This window comes from Pongo pygmaeus, chromosome 2 (assembly GCF_028885625.2).
Source record: "Pongo pygmaeus isolate AG05252 chromosome 2, NHGRI_mPonPyg2-v2.0_pri, whole genome shotgun sequence".
Classification (NCBI taxonomy): Eukaryota; Metazoa; Chordata; class Mammalia; order Primates; family Hominidae; genus Pongo; species Pongo pygmaeus.
Window position 1 is genome coordinate 62,881,360 of NC_085930.1, and position 19,458 is coordinate 62,900,817.

At 42.4% G+C, this 19,458-nt stretch overlaps 1 protein-coding gene across 8 annotated transcripts in view; it reads right to left on the bottom strand.

Annotated features, from left to right (window-relative positions):
• The window catches only part of NR2C2 (nuclear receptor subfamily 2 group C member 2), a 113,019-nt gene extending 94,211 nt beyond the window's left edge, over positions 1-18,808 (bottom strand). For 5 of the 8 annotated variants that reach the window (XR_010125829.1, XM_063662665.1, XM_063662664.1 and 2 more), the window contains exons 1-4: positions 18,678-18,808; positions 7,412-7,451; positions 6,965-7,070; positions 4,122-4,205 (exon numbers count right to left, since the gene is read on the bottom strand). Coding sequence is in view for 5 of the 8 variants with exons in the window: in XM_063662665.1 (XP_063518735.1) it covers positions 4,122-4,181 (60 nt within the window). In the remaining 3 variants the exon portion in view is untranslated. Of the gene's footprint in view, positions 1-4,121; positions 4,206-6,964; positions 7,071-7,411; positions 7,452-17,855; positions 17,982-18,677 lie in introns of those variants that run through there. The other 3 variants (XM_054482243.2, XM_054482240.2, XM_054482239.2) reach the window with 2 other exon arrangements.
• Between the last annotated feature and the right edge of the window lie 650 nt (positions 18,809-19,458).

Consider the following 19,458-nt stretch of genomic DNA (forward strand, 5'->3'; position numbering starts at 1 on the left):
CATTTACATAATCCACAATGTTGCTGTATTTCATGGAACAAAAATGCATGGCACTTACTAAAGCTCATTTCTAAAGAGACTTATTTTAGAGACAGGTTCTCATTCTGTTGTCCAGGCTGGAGTGCAGTGAGGGACATCATAGCTCACTGTAGTCTTGAACTCCTGGGATAAAGTGATCCTCCAACCTCAGCCTCCAGAGTAGCTAAGACCACAGGAAGACGCCACCACGTCCAGCTAAATTTTTTGATTGTTTATAATAGAGACGAGGATTTAAACCTTAATCTGTCTGATCTCACGGCTCACAATCTCACTTGATAGAGTCTCTTTCTACCAAGATCCTGTCTTTCCTATTCAACTAGTGTAGCCTATCTCGGGCTTATCCCATTAAAGAGCTCTGGGAGAGCAAAAGCCCTGTCCTATTATCCACCAGCATATCCTCCCTGGCCTATGGGAAGGGAACGGGTACGCTCCTTCATTATCTGCTGATTGAGTAAACAGTTATCCAAAACTGACTGTTAATTATCTCTCAATTTGGATACTTTAGTCCCACTCCATTACTGCTTAGCATTAAAATGATGAAGTGTAGGCCCTCTTACTCATTTAGCTAATCAAATATTATATATAGTTATTATATGCAGTTTAAAATTACTAAGCTCAAAAATTCAAAGGACACAAATACATACTTATTCCTTAAAATAACACTAAGGGGCCAGGCACGGTGGCTCACGCCTGTAATCCCAGCACTTTGGGAGGCCGAGGCAGGCAGATTACCTGAGGTCAGGAGTTCAAGACTAGCCTGCCTGGCCAACAAGGTGAAACCCTGTCTCTACGAAAAATACAAAAACTAGCCAGGCATGGTGCCCCACGCCTGTAATCTCAGCTACTCAGGAGGCTGAGGCAGGAGAATAGCTTGAACCCAGGAGGCGAAGATTGCGGTCAGCTGAGATCAAGCCATTGCACTCCACAGCTTTGGCAACAAGAGCGAAACTCCACCTCAAAAAAAAAACAAAAAAACAAAACAAAAAAAACAGCAAGGAAATCTAGGAAATATTTTAAACAGGAGGATTGCTTTTGCACTCAAAATTGAGACTGCCTTTCATTATTTTGAGTCTCTAAAAATGCTTTTTTTTTTTTTGCCATGGGAAACAACAATTGTATTAAGTTAATATATGAAATTCTACTGCCTGAAGGAAATAAGGTATTTGGCAGAAAATTTTAGCTAGCAAACTTTTTGAATGCATACAAAGAACTTACATTAGCCTACATTAACCTCTTTCCTAAAGAATTAATGATGTTGCCTGATGACTTGTGATATAGAAAGAAAAAGAAAGAATGATGGCCTCTTAGGGCAGCAATCCACATAGCAGTTTCCAAATCAGTCTCAAGTGGAAACACAGATATTTGAAAAATTAACAATTATCTTCAAGGTAATTATTCCTATCACAAAATAAAGCAACAAATAAATATGGGAGTCCTCAAATAATGTTGTTTTGTTACAATGTTGATGAGAAAAAAAAAGTGATTCCAGGCCGGGGCCACTATCTGTGAGGAGTTTGTATGTTCTCCCCATGTCTGCATGGGTTCTCTGCAGGTATTCCGGCTTCCCCCACCACATGCCAAGGATGTGCATGTGAGGTGACTTGGTGTGTTTAAATTATCCCAGTCTGAGTGAGTGTGGGTATGTGTGTGAGTACACCCTGTGACAAGATGGTGTCCTGGCCAGGAGTGTTTCTGCCCTGTGCCCTGAGCTGCCAGGACAGGATCCAGCCACCTATCACCCTGAACTGGAATAAGTGGGTTGGGAAATGAATACAAATTATTGTAAAATAAAAATTCATGGCCGGGCACGGTGGCTCACGCCTGTAATCCCAGCACTTTGGGAGGTCAAGGCAGGCGGATCATGAGGTCAGGAGATTGAGACTATCCCGGCTAACAAAGTGAAACCCGTCTCTACTAAAAATACAAAAAAAAAAATTAGCCGGGTGTGGTGGCGGGCGCCTGTAGTCCCAGCTACTCGGGAGGCTGAAGCAGGAGAATGGCGTGAACCCGGGAGGCAGAGCTTGCAGTGAGCTGAGATTGCACCACTGCACAATAGCCTCGGCACAGAGCGAGACTCCATCTCAAAAAAAAAAAAAAAACATAAAGTCCACAGTAATCATACCAAATGCATGACAATAAACTATACAGTAAGAAAGCACTCAGTGAGCCTGTCATACTTGTGATTGACTGCATAGTGGTAGGAGGTACTCCTGACAATTTTTGCTTTGCAAACAATTATTCCGTAATATAATCCACCACTATGACTGCCGTCACTCACTGATTCACCAAAAATTGAGTAAATAATTTTGTTTATATTAGTCTTTAATCTTAAAAGTATGTATAGCTCACATTTATTTCAATATTTAATATTAGAGGTGTTCTGTATCTTTATATAGAAATTTGATTTTTTATTTTTTGACCAGAAATATGCCATAGAACTTAACTCTTGATTAGCCTAGGGTAAAACTGGTTTTGTTATACGTGGTTTCACCTAAAGCTGGTTTCCAAGAACCCACTGATAACGTTAAATGAGGACTTGTTGTACAAGCATTTTAATCCCAATACTTCTGTAACTCTGATAGCCCATTCAAAAATATAATAATAAAATATTTGTCAAATCTATCTTGTTTCATTTTCAGTTAATATTAACCATTATTTGCTGGGTGGGGGGGTAGGTAACTAGTTACATTGTTGCATTTAAGTTAATGGTTGATCTAAAAATCTGAAAAATCTGCTCACCATTTTTATTGGTTTAAACTGGCATATGTATACTTAGTTTTTGTTTAAAAAAATCCTCTCTTTGAATGTAAATTTGTGTCTTTGCCCTAGATATATGAGCATTATTAAAAAATGCGACTTTGGGAGGCCAAGGCAGGCGGATCACGAGGTCAGGAGATCGAGACCATCCTGGCTAACACGGTGAAACCCCATCTCTACTAAAAATACAAAAAATTAGCCAGGTGTGGTGTGGCGGGTGCCTGCAGTCCCAGCTACTCAGGAGGCTGAGGCAGGAGAATGGCGTGAACCCAGGAAGCGAAGCTTGCAGTGGGCCAAGATCGCGCCACTGCACTTCAGCCTGGGAGACAGCGAGACTCTGTCTCAAAAAATAAAAAATAAAAAATGTGAATCTCAACCTTTTGGCTCCTGGTTGCAGTAGGACCCATGGTTAATTGGAGGAGCTTTGGTAGTGAACAGACCTGCGTCAGCATCTTGTCCTGCTATAGAGTGCCTTTGGCTAATTACTTATTTTTTGAGACTTGGTTTCCTTACCTACTAAATGGGAATACTGACAGTACCAACCTCAGAAAATTATTGTGAGGATTAAAGCCCTTGCATAGGGCATGGTACAGAATGAATGCCCAAAGTATGCAATTAGTGTTGTAGCTTTACTATGGGTTTCATGTCAAGTTGCCTGCACATACCAAGCTACTTAATGCCTACGTCCTTTTACATAGGTTTCTGACTTAGGATGCTCTCCCCAGAATCTGCCACAAAGTTCCCCACCCCACCCAAGCATTTGGGTCTGACAAATGCTTACTCATAATGGAAGACCCACCTCCAGGATCAAATCCCTCACATGGAATTATACTTCTCAACCTATTTTATAATAACTCCTTAACCAGGCCTCGAGATCACTAAAGGAACAACCCATGACTCATTCACTCCCATGTATCTCTGCACTTAGTACAATCCCTGGTCCATGGCAAATGGTCAATGACTGCTGAATGGACATAATCAGGTCTTCTACTATTCCGTAATATTAACGAAGAATCAAGTATATGAGAAACTAAGAGATTTGGAGTTTAAACTATACCCACAAGGTTCAATAAGAATCAGATTCTACTAGTTTTTGGTTTAAAGTAAAAGTTCAAGTCACCTTATTAAAAGCAGATAGGCCACCCTACTCATGCAAAAAAAAGTTAGAAATAAATGTTCTTGTCATTTTTTTCTCCCATGACAGCACCCTAGGACATATCACATGCTGACCTCCAAGAGACTGTTTTGAAAAAAATGAGCACACTGATTTTTCTTTCCTTTCAAAAGTGAGGGTGCCAGCTACTGTGCTAGCCCCTGTCACTCACCTCAGCCACCTGCTGGGTCCCCACTCTGTGCTGAACCAGCCCCTCCATATTTGTAGCCATGGTGAAGCAAGATCATTAGAGAACCTGTTTGGAAAGATGTAGCAACTTCTATCAGGTGGGGAGAAACCAGGCTACTTGAAAAATATTAGTAATCAAAATCCATCTTTGGTACTGTCTTGTGTGGATTTTGCCCTCTATAGCAGACAGACCTAGCAAGCTAGACATATCTGTATATGCTGCACCACCTCCTTCAGTTACAGGTACCAAAATTAATTTGTAGAAACATTTCAATTTAGAAACTTGCACTGAAAAATATAGACAAAGATGAATTTGGAAATTTAATTATCAGGTCTCCAGGGTTGCAACAGCTTGGTTTACCTCTCAGGGAGGTGGGAATCACACGTTTTTGGATAGCTCCCTGTCACAGTATGCTGAATAAGAAGGTGGGTATCTGAGAAAGGTGTGAGATCAACTCTGGATAGAGCCCTAGATGGCTATCATCAACCATACTTCTTTTGCTAGTGGCAAAGTGAGAAGCAAAACCCTGCTTGGTGCTAACATACCTCACTCATAGGTTGAAAGGCAAATACTACCACTAACAAAGCAAGAAGCGAAGAGACTGCATTACTAAAGTGTGCTAACAAGAATATGGTACCCATACATATATTAATTTATATTAAGTCCTCATTAAATTACAAAACCAGATAGTTCGGCTTTCTACTAGTAGCAAAAATAGATTTGATGTCATTATTTGTAAAAATCGAGAAAGATCACCTAAAGATCAAAGAGTGTGCTAGTCTCCTGGGTCAAGACATTTGAGTACCAGCATTGCTGAAGGAGCAGACTTCCAGTCTCTTCTGGTCATGAGAAAGCTCTCCTGAATATTTCCTAAGCCCTTTCAAAGGCTCTACCACAAAGAATTCAGTATAATCTAGACCCAATTTCTGGACAATTCACTATTGACTGTATAGGTCCCATGGTCTACAGGAGAACAAAGCTCAAATCTATTTCCAAGATTTACATATAAAAACTATACAGTATTACTGAGTGTGCAATATAGATGATTATAGTTCATTTGCCTGTCCTCCCTCAATCACAAAGTGGATTATCTTGCAATACAATTTTACAAAATATTTTTCTGTAGTTCCTATCTAAGGTATTATAATCACTGATCTCTACGAAGCTTTCTAACTCTCTGGTAACTTTCTACATCACTCTATTTATTATTAGATAGCCGCCTCTATTATGATAATTCTAATTCATATTTTATTGCCAGAATGCTAAGAGAAAGAAACAGGAGGATGAAACTGTGACTGACAAATATGAAAGACCTGGCTCCTGTCTTCAAGGAGTCAAAATTCTGTGACAGCAGACACTGCACCAACTTCTACAATGACCTGAGACCACCAGTATCAGTTACTCATTTTCACAAAATATGATTAGGTCTGAAACTGAGGAGATAAGTTTATTCTTTTAATAGATGGTAAAAACTTACCTTTTGTTTCTAGAAGAAAAAAAAACACAAAGATATCTTTTGGTCTTTTTTTCTTGCTATAGTTTGGTTACAACTAATGGAGATGGAAGGAAAAGGCATCTTTAAGTGTACCGGAAAATTCAACTGACTTGTTAAAAATACAAGTATTGCATGTAAAAGTCTAGAGTCTAATTCTTCCTCAAAACAGAAAATAAGAATTTTTAAAGAAATGAATAGCCAATAGGTACTATACATTAAAAAATAAATCTAAACATGTGGCTGCAACTAATAATTTTTATCACTTTTAGATGTCAACAGAATTTCTCCTCTGTTATTGACTATAGTTCAATGTAAGAAATATGTGAATTTGAATTATTACAGGAATATTGTTAGGAAAATATTATTGAATAGTATAGAAACAGAGTACCAAAAAGGTGTATCTTTCTATTGGGTTCCCTAAAAGAGGTGGCTTGATACATCAAATTATGAGTCGAAGTGGATTTTATAGATGACAATCTGATTTAATGGAGGCCTAGTACAGAAACCTTTCTGTAATAATTCACTTTAACACTAAATTTGCAGGATCAATCAACTTCAGGTAGGGCTGGGGATCCCAAGATAAATCCAACAACAAGTGACTACAGATATGAAGTCACAGAGAAGCAGCAGTAACTCTGTTTAAGTTTAGAAAAGCTAAGTATTCTGGACATTAATCTTTTGTTGATAAGTTATAAATATCTTCACCCACTCTGTGGTTCACCTGTTTACTTTCTTTAAGGTGTCTTTTGATGAATAGAAGTCCTTACATTTAATAAGGCTAAATTTATCCCTATTTTCTTTTACAGTTTGTACTTTCATTTATGAAAATCCTGTCCTATCCCAGGAATATAACTGTATATATTTTCTTAGGAATGTTCCAGTTTTGCCCCTCATATTTAAGTCCTCAATCCGTCTGCAAATTGATTCTTGAATCTGATGAGAAGTAAGGATCCAACTAATATTTTTCCCATGTAGATAATCCATTTACCATTTTCTATTCAAGAAATAGTTCTGGAAAATGGATTATCTATATGGGGAAAATCTATCCTTTTCCCCACTGATCTGAAATGCCATCTCTGCCATATCTGTTTTTCCTATATATGTGGATATAACTGTAGGTTCTCTATTCTATTCCACTAAGTTCTCTTTGTCTTTCTCTTGGTCACCACCACTATCTTTTTACTACAGTGTTAGCGTAAGTCTTGCTCTCTGATAGGACAAGTGCCCCCCCACCTTGTTCTCCCACACCAACTTCCTGGATCATCTTAAACGCCTCTCTTTATATACTTGAATTGAGCAGCAACCTTTCTTTATACACTTGAATTCTTACAATTCTTGATCTCACTGTTGGTTTTCTGCCTTCAAAGCAGCATCAGGCATCATCAACAGCAGCTTTGGAAGCTGCTTAAAAATGAACAAGGAGGAATGTGCACCTTCTGGAAAAACAAGCAGAGACAAAAAAATGAGACTAAGAGTGAGAGAGAAATTGAAAGAGAAACTATGTTAAAGCAAGTGCTTTCAATAAAGACTTAAATCCAGTCAGAGGAGGTAAGTGAGAAGTAGTTTCAAAAAATATTTTTTATTACTTTTGAAAATAAGTCACAAACCATATAGCCTATTCTCATATAAAAAAGGAAGACAGAGGCTTTTTCTTCCAGGATATCACAATGTAAGAAGTAAAACAAAATCTTCAAGTAATGTCAGAAGTGGGGCAGGGTGGACATTTAACCAAAATGCACCCAGACAAAAAAGGTAACATCAGGGGTAAGACTCTCACCTGAGAGCTTCTCTCACTGCTACCGCAGCCATAGGCGGTCCTAGAGACAGAAAGATCACACAGTGAGAAGGAAGGTCATACATCTTTGAAAAAGTACCACCAGGCAACGGATATCAATTAGGAGATGTCCCACTAGAATAAGAGGCTCCAAGGAACAGTGGGTTGTGTCTAGATGTAGTTTGAAAAACTATCTTCACTAGCACAATTTTATATATATATATTTTTCGAGACGGAGTCTTGCTCTGTCGCCCAGCTGGAGTGCAGTGGCGCGATCTTGGCTCACTGCAACCTCCAACTCCCTGGTTCAAGTGATTCTCCTGCCTCAGCTTCCCTAGTAGCTGGGATTACAGGCATGCACCACCACGCCCAGCTAATTTTTGTATTTTTAGTAGAGATGGGGTTTCACCATGTTGGCCAGGATGGTCTGGATCTCCTGACCTCGTGATCTGCCTGCCTCAGCCTCCCAAAGTGCTGGGATTACAGGCATTAGCCACCGCGCCCAGCCAATCTGGAACAACAACAAAAAAATCCTATTGTTTTGATACTACAAAGTATAGAAATAAAGCTTTTAAAAACAACCTTCTTGGCTGGTGGAGCCACGCATAACACTAACAGCACCAACTAACACTAAGTGGTTACTATACACAGGCATTATATTAACAACCACTGTGGACAGAACACTAAACTCGCTCCTGGTACAGAAACCTGAGTCTTAAAGGCTAGTACTTGACCCATTCAGCTTATTAACCTTCAAAGATTGCCCCCCACCCCCACAATAATGTTTAGGGGAAAGAACCTGATTAGCTGCCAAAAGAAGTATAATACTGACTTCCTTAAGTTTAAAAAAAAGCGCTACAGAAGATCTTCCTCTGGTGATTTTACTAATCAAATCCAACCACCTCCATCAGTTCTTATTAAGCAACTGCTATGAACTAGGCAATGAACTGACTGCTGAGAATTAACAACAAGGAGGAGAAAGAGGAGAATAAACAGTCCTTGTCCTTGATGAACTTATGAAGGAAACTGAAGTATCTATGCAAAGCAAATGCTATGAGTGTCCCAGGGAAGACACGTTTCTCTCTGCCTGTGAGAACCAATGAAAACGTTACAGGACAGGAATTATTTAAACTAGGTCTTGAAGGAAGAATGGAAATTTAGCAAGGAAAGACAGATGGATGACAAGAGAGTTCTAAGCAGACAGCACAGCTCATACAAAACTGGCAGGTATGAGGAAGAATGGCATATCAGGCAACGTGGTGTGGAATTATTACAGAGACCAGGGAAGGAGAGAGGCTGACACAGTAGACAATAGAGAATTATCAGGAGTTTGGCAGAAAAATGATGCACTCATATCTGGATCTTAAAAAAAAAATTAGACTGCAGTGTGGAAATGATAGAAAAGACAGAGACTGTAGATGGGAGGCCAGTTAGGAAGTGGTAGCAATAGTAAAGTCTAGAGATGAAGGCGGATTCTTAAAGTAGTGTGTTTTTCCTGGATAGCACACAAATGACAACAGGGCACAGTATATAAAAACTATTTCATATCCAGCCTGGGCAACATCGTGAGACCTTATCTCTAAAAAAATAAAAAACTGTAATACAGACCATAGAATGATAGTAGTAAATCATACTTGGTTGGCCTTATGTGACAGGTTTTATAAGAAATTCTTTCAAATCCAAGTGGATCAATATCACCCCATCAACAACAAAGAAGCAGAGAACAGAACAATGACTTTGAATTAGCTCTTCCAGGCTCACAAAGTGATAGCTAACTAAACCTTGCAACCAGAGTTTCTTTAGTGAAGTAGGGCACAGACTTCACTGCAGTGAAAAGCTGGGCTCTGGAAACACCTGAATCTCCAGTTTCAGATAACAATGAACAAGTCCTGGGACAAGGAGACGCTGCCTTCATTAACAGGAATGAGTGAGGCTGCCTTTCCCTCCACAATCAACTGATTCAAATCATCCATATTTATGTGTTACATGGCTTATAAATATAACATGCGAAGTATCTACTGTCTTGGTATTTCCTTAGCTAAACAACTATATTGGGTTCTGAGGCTCAGGCACTAAGCTGATCTCTCAGATACTGACCATATGAGGTTATAGTGAAGATTAGATCTTAAATGTGTATGCGTTGTGCTTGGGACATAGAAATGCAACACATGGTAGCTACTATTGGTGAAAGGTGATGGTGCCACTTCTGCTTTCTCAAAGAGATCTGAAAATAACTCAAACTGTAAAATGTGTATTATGATTAGGAATAGGTCTCTCATTCTGACATAAGGCTCACATGAAATTTAACTATATACACATGGAAGTAGTGTAAACACACACACAGCCAGGGGCGGTGGTTCATGCCTATAATCCCAGCACTCTGGGAGGCCAAGGCAGGCGGATCACCTGAGATCAGGAGTTCGAGACCAGCCTGACCAACATGGAGAAACTCCATCTCCACTAAAAATACAAAATCAGCCAGGCATGGTGGCATATGCCTATAATCCCAGCTGTTTGAGGCTGAGGCAGGAGAATGGCTCGAACCCAGGAGGCAGAGGTTGCAGTGAGCTGAGATTGAGCCACTGCACTCCAGCCTGGGCAACAAAAGTAAAACTCTTGTCTCAAAAAATAAATAAATAATAATAAAAAAAAACACACACACACACAAAGCATTTGTAATTCGCCCTGTTAAACTGTACAAGTGGGCAAAACAATGGGGCTAAATTAGGAAAAAATCTTACAAATATTTAAAAATAAACCAATACCTAATAACTACTTGCAAAATACTACTGGGCATAGAACTCTTGATAGGTACAAGGCATTCAGTATAAGTCTAATTATTCTGATTGTTAGAAGTCTGTTCATATTCATGGGAAAATAAAAATGGAAGGATTTAGATAGCCTGAGAGAGGATAAAAAATAAGAAATACATAGCTTGAAACTTGCAATCACAGATCAAGACTTGAAAGTAGAAAATGAAATTCAAGTGGCAGGTTTAGTGTAATACAAATGTTCATCAACAGAAAAGATACTGGGATGCCTCTAAGATTAAGTTTAGGTATACTTCCTGTCAATGGAAAGCTAATTATTTATTTAGACTCAAAGTTTACTTGGTTTTAGGGTCAGGTAATTTCCTTTCCATTGTGACCCTCCATAGGAAAGTTGTTTCTTCCACATTGAAAGCAACTGTAAAAAAGGGCAGCAATGATATGTATATGCTAGAAGTAGCAAGGTTGGGTGAATGACTAGTAGGGAAGAGAAGTGGCTTTCACCTAAATGAAGTTCTTACATATTTATACTATCAGAGTAGTTCTACAATTTTCTGTGTGGATACCTCCCCTAAAAAAGTCACTACATACTGTGGATGATTTTTTCTCATCCTACTAAGAGCCCAAGTGTAAGGGTGATGTGGACTTTCTTCATATCTATCAGTAAGAGCCAGGGTAGATGGATGGAAGGAAAGCAGGATAAATTCTCTAGAAACCACAATGTGCTTTAAATAAAACTAGGCATGATTTAATCCTTAGCATACCTTCTGAGTATGTAATATTAGCTCACCAGAGAAGATGGAAAAAACTGAGACTCAGCACTTATAACTCGTTTCAAATCATCCAGCTAGTAAGCGATGGAGCTAGGATTCCAACTGAGGCCTCTTTGACTCTAAAATCGCAACATTCCCTCTAGATCACAGTGCCCTTCAAAATAATTTCCCAGAAAAAAGGAAGTCAAGGAGGGAATGAAAAAAAAAAGTGACAGGGAAGAATTATCTAAGGGAACAAACTGCTTACATCAATAAGCTAGATCATTTAATAACTGATATACACAACCACTAAGTCCTAATATGTGACTTATGTTTCAGTATTGCTAACAGAAATTTCTGAGGCTGCTCCACCCAGGTAGTACCATGGCAGTTCTTTAAGAACTTTGAACGCATTCTTCCCTTAAAACTTAACCTACACAATAATCACATTAATTAAAATAGTGAGAACAATTTTACTAAGTAAAACTTTTTACTTAACTATAACACGCAAATACAAAAGGGCACAAATCAGCCAGGCTCAGTGGCTTCTGCCTGTAATCCCAGCACTTTAGGAGGCCGGGGTGGGTGGATTGCCTGAGCTCAGGAGTTCAAGACCAGCCTGGGCAACATGGTGAAAACCTGTCTCTACTAAAATACAAAAAATTAGCTGGGCATGGTGGCACACGCCTGTACTCCCAGCTACTCAGGAGGCTGTGGCATGAGAATCCTTTGAACCGGGGAGGCAGAGATTGCAGTGAACCAAGATCGTACCACTGCACTCCAGCCTGGGCAGCAGAGGGAGGCTCCATCTCAAAAAACAAAAAAGGCACAAATCATAAATGAACAGTTTGATGAATTTTCACTAACACACAGAACACACATGTAAATGCCACTCAGATCAGAAAACAAGATATTACCAATACCCCCAAAAGTCCCTCTCACACCCCTTCCCATAGTCATTAACTTCTCTTCCCTCTCCTGACTTTTATACTACTGGCATTACTTTATAATATTATTGCACTGTTTATAATACACTTTTTGGCGTGTCTGGCTTCTTTTGCCCAACATTATTTTTGTAATAACCATGAGAAGTGAATCCATTTTCACTGTCGTACAGTATTCTAATGTACGACTATGCCCAATTTATTTCTCCATTCTATAGCTGATGAACACTTAGATTGTTTCTAGTTTGGAGTCCTTATGATTAGTGCTCCTATGAACACTTTCACACATGCCTTTTGATGTACTGCTATCTTTTCTTCGTTTGAAAATTTTACTATTTTTAAGAATTAACTGTTTTACTTTTATCTATTTTTAATTTTTATTCTCGAGAAAGTACATTGTTTATTTCTTTAGAAAAGACATATATTATAAATTTATTTTATTTTTAAAAATCTGTATTATATTAAATAAGTCAACAACACAGTCTAATTATTAGCCTTTCCAGTTAAAAGCTGATATATACTTTGCGACATCTGCTTTTAGTCTTGGTAAAGCAATCAACTGAAAAATGATTTTTCAATTCCAGGGTCAGTCATCTTATCAACCTAATAAAAAGAAGCATCATTACAGACACCATAGTGGTGGGACAGGGGACAAGAATGAGTGCGGTACAAATGACAAATCCAAAATGTTCTAGAAATAATACCTAATCAGATTCACTATACAACAAATACCACTGGAGGAAATGCAGCATGAAGCCTGCTAGTATTGTGCAACTTCTCAAGAGCCATCCAGCCTCAGTTGTTGGTTTTTTTTTTTTTTTTTTTGAGATGAAGTCTCGCACTGTCGCCCAGGCTGGAGTGCAGTGGCGTAATCTTGGTTCACTGCAACCTCCACCTCCTGGGTTCAAGCGATTCTCCTGCCTCAGCCTCCCGAGTAACTGGGATTACAGGCGCCTGCCACCACACCCAGCTAATTTTTTGTATTGTTAGTAGAGACGGGGTTTCACTATGTTGGCCAGGCTGGTCTTGAACTCCTGACCTTGTGATCCGCCTGCCTCGGCCTCCCAAAGTGCTGGGATTACAGGGGTGAGCCACCACGCCTGGCCATACGTGAATCTTTCTTTTGAAGGAACATGGGTGGGCAGTTAGGTAGGAAACTTTCCCCTGCATAGCTTTTATCAATATATGAACAACAAAGGTAAATAAAGCGGCTCCCTGTAAAACCAGGAAGCCTTCAAGCTTGAGTCTAGCTCTACCAGCCTCTCATTTCTCCTCTTCACTTTTCAGCAGCAGTCACCCCATTTTCCAGGCCCCAAGACCTTTTCTCACACCTCTCACTAACCCAAACAGGGGGAAATATTCTTTTACACTTAGGCACTTGGAATGAAATTCTTCTCCATTACATGTTAACATTTCAGGGATTAGAATCTTTGGGGTTACTGTTAATAATTATGGAATAGAAAGTTTCACTTCCTATTAAAGGACTTCAGGCCTCTTATTACAGTGAAGGAGGTACTTTTTATTGCCCCTAAAAAATCACACTTGCCTCCGAGGCTGACTTTGATCATTACAGGCCAACTGGAGTCCAAGAGTAACTCAGAAAAAACAGTTACGTGTCTGAGCTAGCCTATTCCCTTTCTGTCCTTAACATTTCACCTCCCATCCTTCTATTCTAAGACTTCCAGGTACCAGGGGTCTGCATCTGCATTTATTGTACCTTTAACAAATGCCTATGCCAATGCCCTGATCTGGCTTTCATCCCTCTAGTCATTCCCACTCCTCATCATTGTTGAGCTGTGCTAGTTGAGCTGTTGTTCCCGGGCAGTTCTTCCTTTTGGTATAGAGCTCCTGCTGCTTTACTCTCTAGCACTGAGGACCTGAAGTGAGCAAGGGGAGTAGGATTGCTACCTCGGGTAGCAGTATGCGGGATATGGGGAAAGAATGGCAGGATGGGAGAGAATGACAGAGAATCTCAGCCTCTGGCATGTTAGGTTGAAGGCAAGCAAACCTCCAACGAGTAAGGAAGAACATATCTTTTACAATGTGTAACAGGAGCACAAATGTATCCATTAGGTTAAAGATGATGATCACACAGGGAAGAAAAAAGGCATCATTTAAGGCCCTCATAATTAGCAATAAAGTAAAAAGAGGTAAATGAAAAACTATCAGGGGATCCTTACATCAAGTATGAGGCTGGACTTGAGGTCTAAGACCACTTCCCATTCTGAGATTCTAAGATTCCTCCACAGACTCCCCCCGCGTGGTATTTATTAAGATGATACTTGTATAGGAGATGGTTTGGGACTAAAGGAGCATATGGCTTATAGGTAAGAGAACTCAACAATAAAAATCCCAACGGAGGGCCCTCGATATGTGGAGCTACTCAGGCAGCTAGACACAGGAGACCAGTGGCTCAGTGCTACGGCTAAAGACAGGGCTGCTCCACAAAGACTCACCTCCCTTGTTCTCAAAGTCATTCAGACAATAAGTATCCGCTATCCCTGGCCCCAATTTCAATGCTGGCTCCCACCACCCTGTTTGACAAATGGGGAATTATAAGCCTCAGAGAGGCTACCAACTCCAGGTTCTGAAGCCAGGCCTTTCTGCCTTCATAGCCCAAGCTCTGTCACTGCACTGCCTTGCCATGTCACTCCTTGGAGACAGATGCTAAAAACTTCCCAGCTGCTGGGCGCGGTGGCTCACACCTGTAATCCCAGCACTTTGGGAAGCTGAGGCGGGCAGATCACGAGGTCAGGAGATTGAGACCATCCTGGCTAACATGGTGAAACACCATCTCTACTAAAAATACAAAAAATTAGCCAGGTGTGGTGGCGGGCACCTGTAGTCCCAGTTACTCGGGAGGCTGAGGCAGGAGAATGGCGTGAACCCGGGAGGCAGAGCTTGCAGTGAGCCGAGATCGTGCCACTGCACTCCAGCCTGGGTGACAGAGCGAGACTCCCAAAAACAAAAAAAAACACACAAAAAAAACTTCCAGCCATCCTCATAAAGCGAGGAGGTTGTTACACACAGAGATTTTCTACAAAAGAATGATCACGAAAACAAAACTTGAATACAACTACTGAAAGCAATAAATAACTTAATGGTGTAAGACAACATATAGCTGTTTTACTAAACTAGCAGTTCTTTGGTTACCCTGAGTAATTAGCTTAAGGAATTGAACAAGTGATACCAAAAATCTTTGAGCAAGACAGGAAAAAAAAAAAATAAATAAAGTTAAACTATTATTATTTTTAAAATACTATAACAATATCTTATTTTAAAAGTTTTACAATATAAAATAAGTTAATACAAATGTTTTATTTACCACGCTTTCGAGTAGAAACTTGACGTATACTTAACAAAATTTGCTTTTAACCTTGGTAAAGCAATTAAAAGGTGATTTTCAATAAATTCATTAAATGAATGAATTTATCTTTAGAAAGATAAATATCCCAAATTAATGGCTACAGAGACTTTCAACTCCCAATTCCCTGGGAACCCACTGGAGGTTTGTTCCTTCTCTCCAATCCCCTGTGATGGTGAGACAAAAATCAGAATATTTGATTTCAAGAAAATCATGGCAGCTTAGTGCTTTGTTTCTTCAGTTAAAGTAAATTACATAATTATGTTTGGGCTATTTATTTCTTCACATATGAACTTATTAACTTTCATGTAGTTAAACTTGTAATTCAATCATAAAAAAATTAGTGGGAAAAACTATTGAAATGGGTCATTTTATCCATATTTATGTCTCCAGAAAGTGGCGTATCTGTCAGAAATCACTTCCTAAATTCAACCAAATGCCGTAACAGGCTTATTATTGCTGGCAGTGCTATCTGAATTGCCAAAGAGGCTCACATAAAAGGTATCCATCAATGTACAGCAACTTAGTTATCAGTGACATCATTAATTATCAACAATTCATTCAACAAATAGTGCCAGGCACTCTTCTAAGTTCTGGATAAGTAATGGTAAACAAAATGTATTCCTGCTCTCACAGCTTACAGTGTGGTAAGGACAGATATTAATCAAATAATCACATAATACAGTACGTAATTATAAAGTGAGATAAAGATTATAAAGAAAAGAAACAATAAAAAGAATCTGATTTAGACTGGCAATGGGAATTAGGACATCCCTGAAGAAGTGATGCTTGAGCCAATATCTGAGGTAGGGTGGGGGTGGGGGGTAAGCTTACACTGTAAGCTACACTGGTCAAGGAAGTTGAAGGTAGGCCAGTGTGTCTAGACCACAGGAAGCTAGGGGTACCACAGATAAGAAAATAATGAAAAGCCTTGGAAAGGTTTTTAAACATGGAGCAGGAAGCCTCTGCCATTACGTGGGTTCTAGTGGAGCCTGAACAACATACTGCCTGTAAGAGAGTTTTGTAAATCATAAAGCACCCTATACTTTGGTTAGTACTATTTAGTTCCACTATTTTGTTTTCCAAACTTTTGTCCTGGATGCCATGTAACTAGCTGAAAGCACAGAGCCAAAACTAGAATCTCGGTGTTCAAATCTATTGTTTTTGTTTTTGCCCCTACACCACACTGCATAAAAATTTCATTATTTATATTACTTAATTAGTCCAATGTCTATACCAGTACTTCATAATGACAACAATAACTCTATTTACACAGTATTTACTACATGTCAGGCACTTTTCTAAGCTCTATTATTTACATTAACTCATTTAATCTTCAGTTCAGAAAGGAAGGTTCTATTATTGTCCAGATGAGGACAGTGAGGCTAGGAAAGGTAGCTTACACAAAATCACACTGCTAGTAAAAGTTGGGAGTTGCTAACCACAACACTAAAACATTTTATGTCTGTGTATGTATGTGTATAAATATCTCTATCTCGAGAGAGAGAAAGAGAGAACTCACACACAGAGAATTATATTCAACTCCAGCCTGGGCGACAGAGTGAGACCCTGGTCTCAAAAAATAAATAAATAAATCATATTCACATGTTTGAGGACCAGTGTCTTAGTCATTTTTGTATTCCCAGCCTAGCACATAGTGCCTGGAGTATTTGTAGACTCAGGAAATATTTGATGAACTGAAAATGTATATAAGAGGCTGACGAAGGATTTGAATCTGGAAGTAAATTGAGTTTCTGAGGCCCTCCTCCCAAGTCATGTATTCATCAGTAATTCATATGAAGGCCGTATTTTCCTCGACTTTCTTATTACATTGAAGATTTGTTCCTCACTACCGTTGCTATATTTCACAGCCTTTGGCCTGGAGACTAAGTGGGATAATGGACAATTACTAGTTCAACCAACTCTCCAGCCACAAGCAGCCAGTTCTCGATCACATCAAATGCTCTTCCTCCAGGGCCGTTACACGGGCTGTCCTGTCTGGAATGCCATTCCTCCCTTGGGTTCCTCTGTTCAAACATCACTTACTCAGAGACGCCACCCTGACCATTCCATCTAAATTAATGCCTCAGGTCTTCTTCAGCAGGTCATTTGGCTTCTTTTCTTTCACAGAACTTATGACTCTCTGGAATTATTTGTCTATTCACCCCCCAGCCCCCAACTCTAGTGAGGGCAGGGGTCTTGTTAGCTGGTTCTCCAGATGTATCCCCAGTGCCTAAAAAACTAACATGTATTCAGCGAACGAATGAGAAGAGAATTACCCCCGAATTGTGCTCTCTCAAACCCCAAATACCCTTACGCTTGCCTCTCCTGGTGGCTGTAATCCCATTTTTTAACAATAACACCATTTTCAAGTGACTCTGAGGCTCGCAAAGTAGCGTTGACTCCATTTTCTGAGTAGGGCCCCACAAACAATGCTCAGAAGGGAGGTCCGGCATGGCAAGAATGCCCATGCCCCCCATTTACAGTCGATAAAATTGAGCCTTATTAGGGGATTCGCCAAGGCCGCTGCGAAATATCGAGCAGGAGCCCTGAAAAGTGTCCTGGTTCCGAAAACCTCTTCCCACGAGAGCGCATCGTGGACTCGAAATGCTTCATCACCTTTATTACTATTGTTCCTCAGTACTCATTCGAGACGCGTTCCAGGCGGAGGGAAGCAGCCCACCTCCGGACCCAGGACCAGGCGCCGGCCTCTCCACCCGGCCGCGCCCCTCGCGCCCCGCCCCCGGCCCCGCCCCCGCCGACCCGGCCCCACTCGGCGCCCCGGCCTCTACTCCCGCCCCGCCAGGGCCCCCGCGCCCCATAAGGACCACCCTCTTCCGCCTCAGCCAATCAGCAAATCTTAGAGGGGGCAGTGCCACAGGCCCCAGCCCTCCTATCTGGGCGCCAATTGGTCAGCCCATCCGTCGCTCACGAGGTCACGCCTCGCACCCGCCTTCCTCCTTTTCTTTCACCCTCCCCTTTAGAAAAAACGGCGGTTGGGCTGCGACGGCCGCCAAAAGCGGACTAGAAGCGGAGGGGTGAAAAGCCCGGGAGAGAGGGAAGAAGGGATTGCAGGAGGGAGGAGGAGGAGGAGAAGGAGGAAGGGAGCCCGCCCAGCCGGAGCCATCTCCGTCGAGAACAAAATGGCGGCGCTGGCGGAGGGCCAACTGTGAGGCGGGGCCGCGGCCATTCCCCCTCCGCCCCCACCCTTGCGCCGGCCGGGCCGGTCAGGGGGAACCCGCTCGCTTCGCCCGGCCGCGGGCGGGGAGGGGAGGGGAGCGGCCCGGCCCACTATGCAAAGCGCCGGGCGCCGCCGCCGCCACCCCGTGGCAAAGGTAAAAGGGTCGGGTTCAGCCGCCGCCGCGGCGCCTCCATGTCCGCGCACCAGGCCCGCCCCCTCCGCCGCCGGCCCGGGCCCGCCCGACCCTCTTTCAATTTTACCTCAGGATTTGGCGCCAAAGCGGCCTCGAAGGGGGTCCCGTGTCTGCGGCGGGCGGCCCCCGGCGCGGAGGGCAGGGCGCGGGGAGCCCGGGCTCCCGGCGTCGGCGGATGGCGGGAGCCCGGGGGCCGCGGGCTCGCAGGGCAGCCGGCGAGAGACGAGACGCCGAGGTGGGAGCGGGGTGGCGGGGACGGGCCCGGGGGCGCCGCCGGGGTCGCGGAGAAGGGGGGGTTTGTTATTGTTTTTGTCAGTGAAAGGTCAGAGTTCGTGACCCCGGTGCCGCCGCCGCCGCCGCCCGCGCGCTGGTAGGAGGAGGGCGAATGTTCTTCTTCCTCTTCCCAGCGCCAGCCTCGCCGCGGCGGCGGGGGGCGGGCGAGCACGCGATTGGCTGAGGCGCGCGCGCGCACCGGAACGCCGCGGCCGGCGCTCCGTCCATCCGGCCCGTGGGCTGTGGGGCTCCGGGCGGCGGCGGCGGCTATGTAGCTGCCGCCGGCCTTGGCCTTGGCCGTGGCCGGGCGGGCGGATATGTGGCTTAAATGGCGCAGGCGTCGGGGCCTAGAGGCTGAAGGGCTGGTCGTCCTAAAAACTAGTGGACGTCGTGCACGGTTACCCGGACGCAGGCCCGCCCCTTCGGGGAACCGCGAGCTCCTCGCAGCTGGTTGGGGACCGTCCTCGCAGTGGCGGCCTCCACCCTGGCTTCTCGCTTAGCCAAGGCTTCTGGAAGGCTCGCAAAGTGTCTGTTGTTGGAAGAAGCCGGGCCCTGACTGGCGCGACGGATTCGCC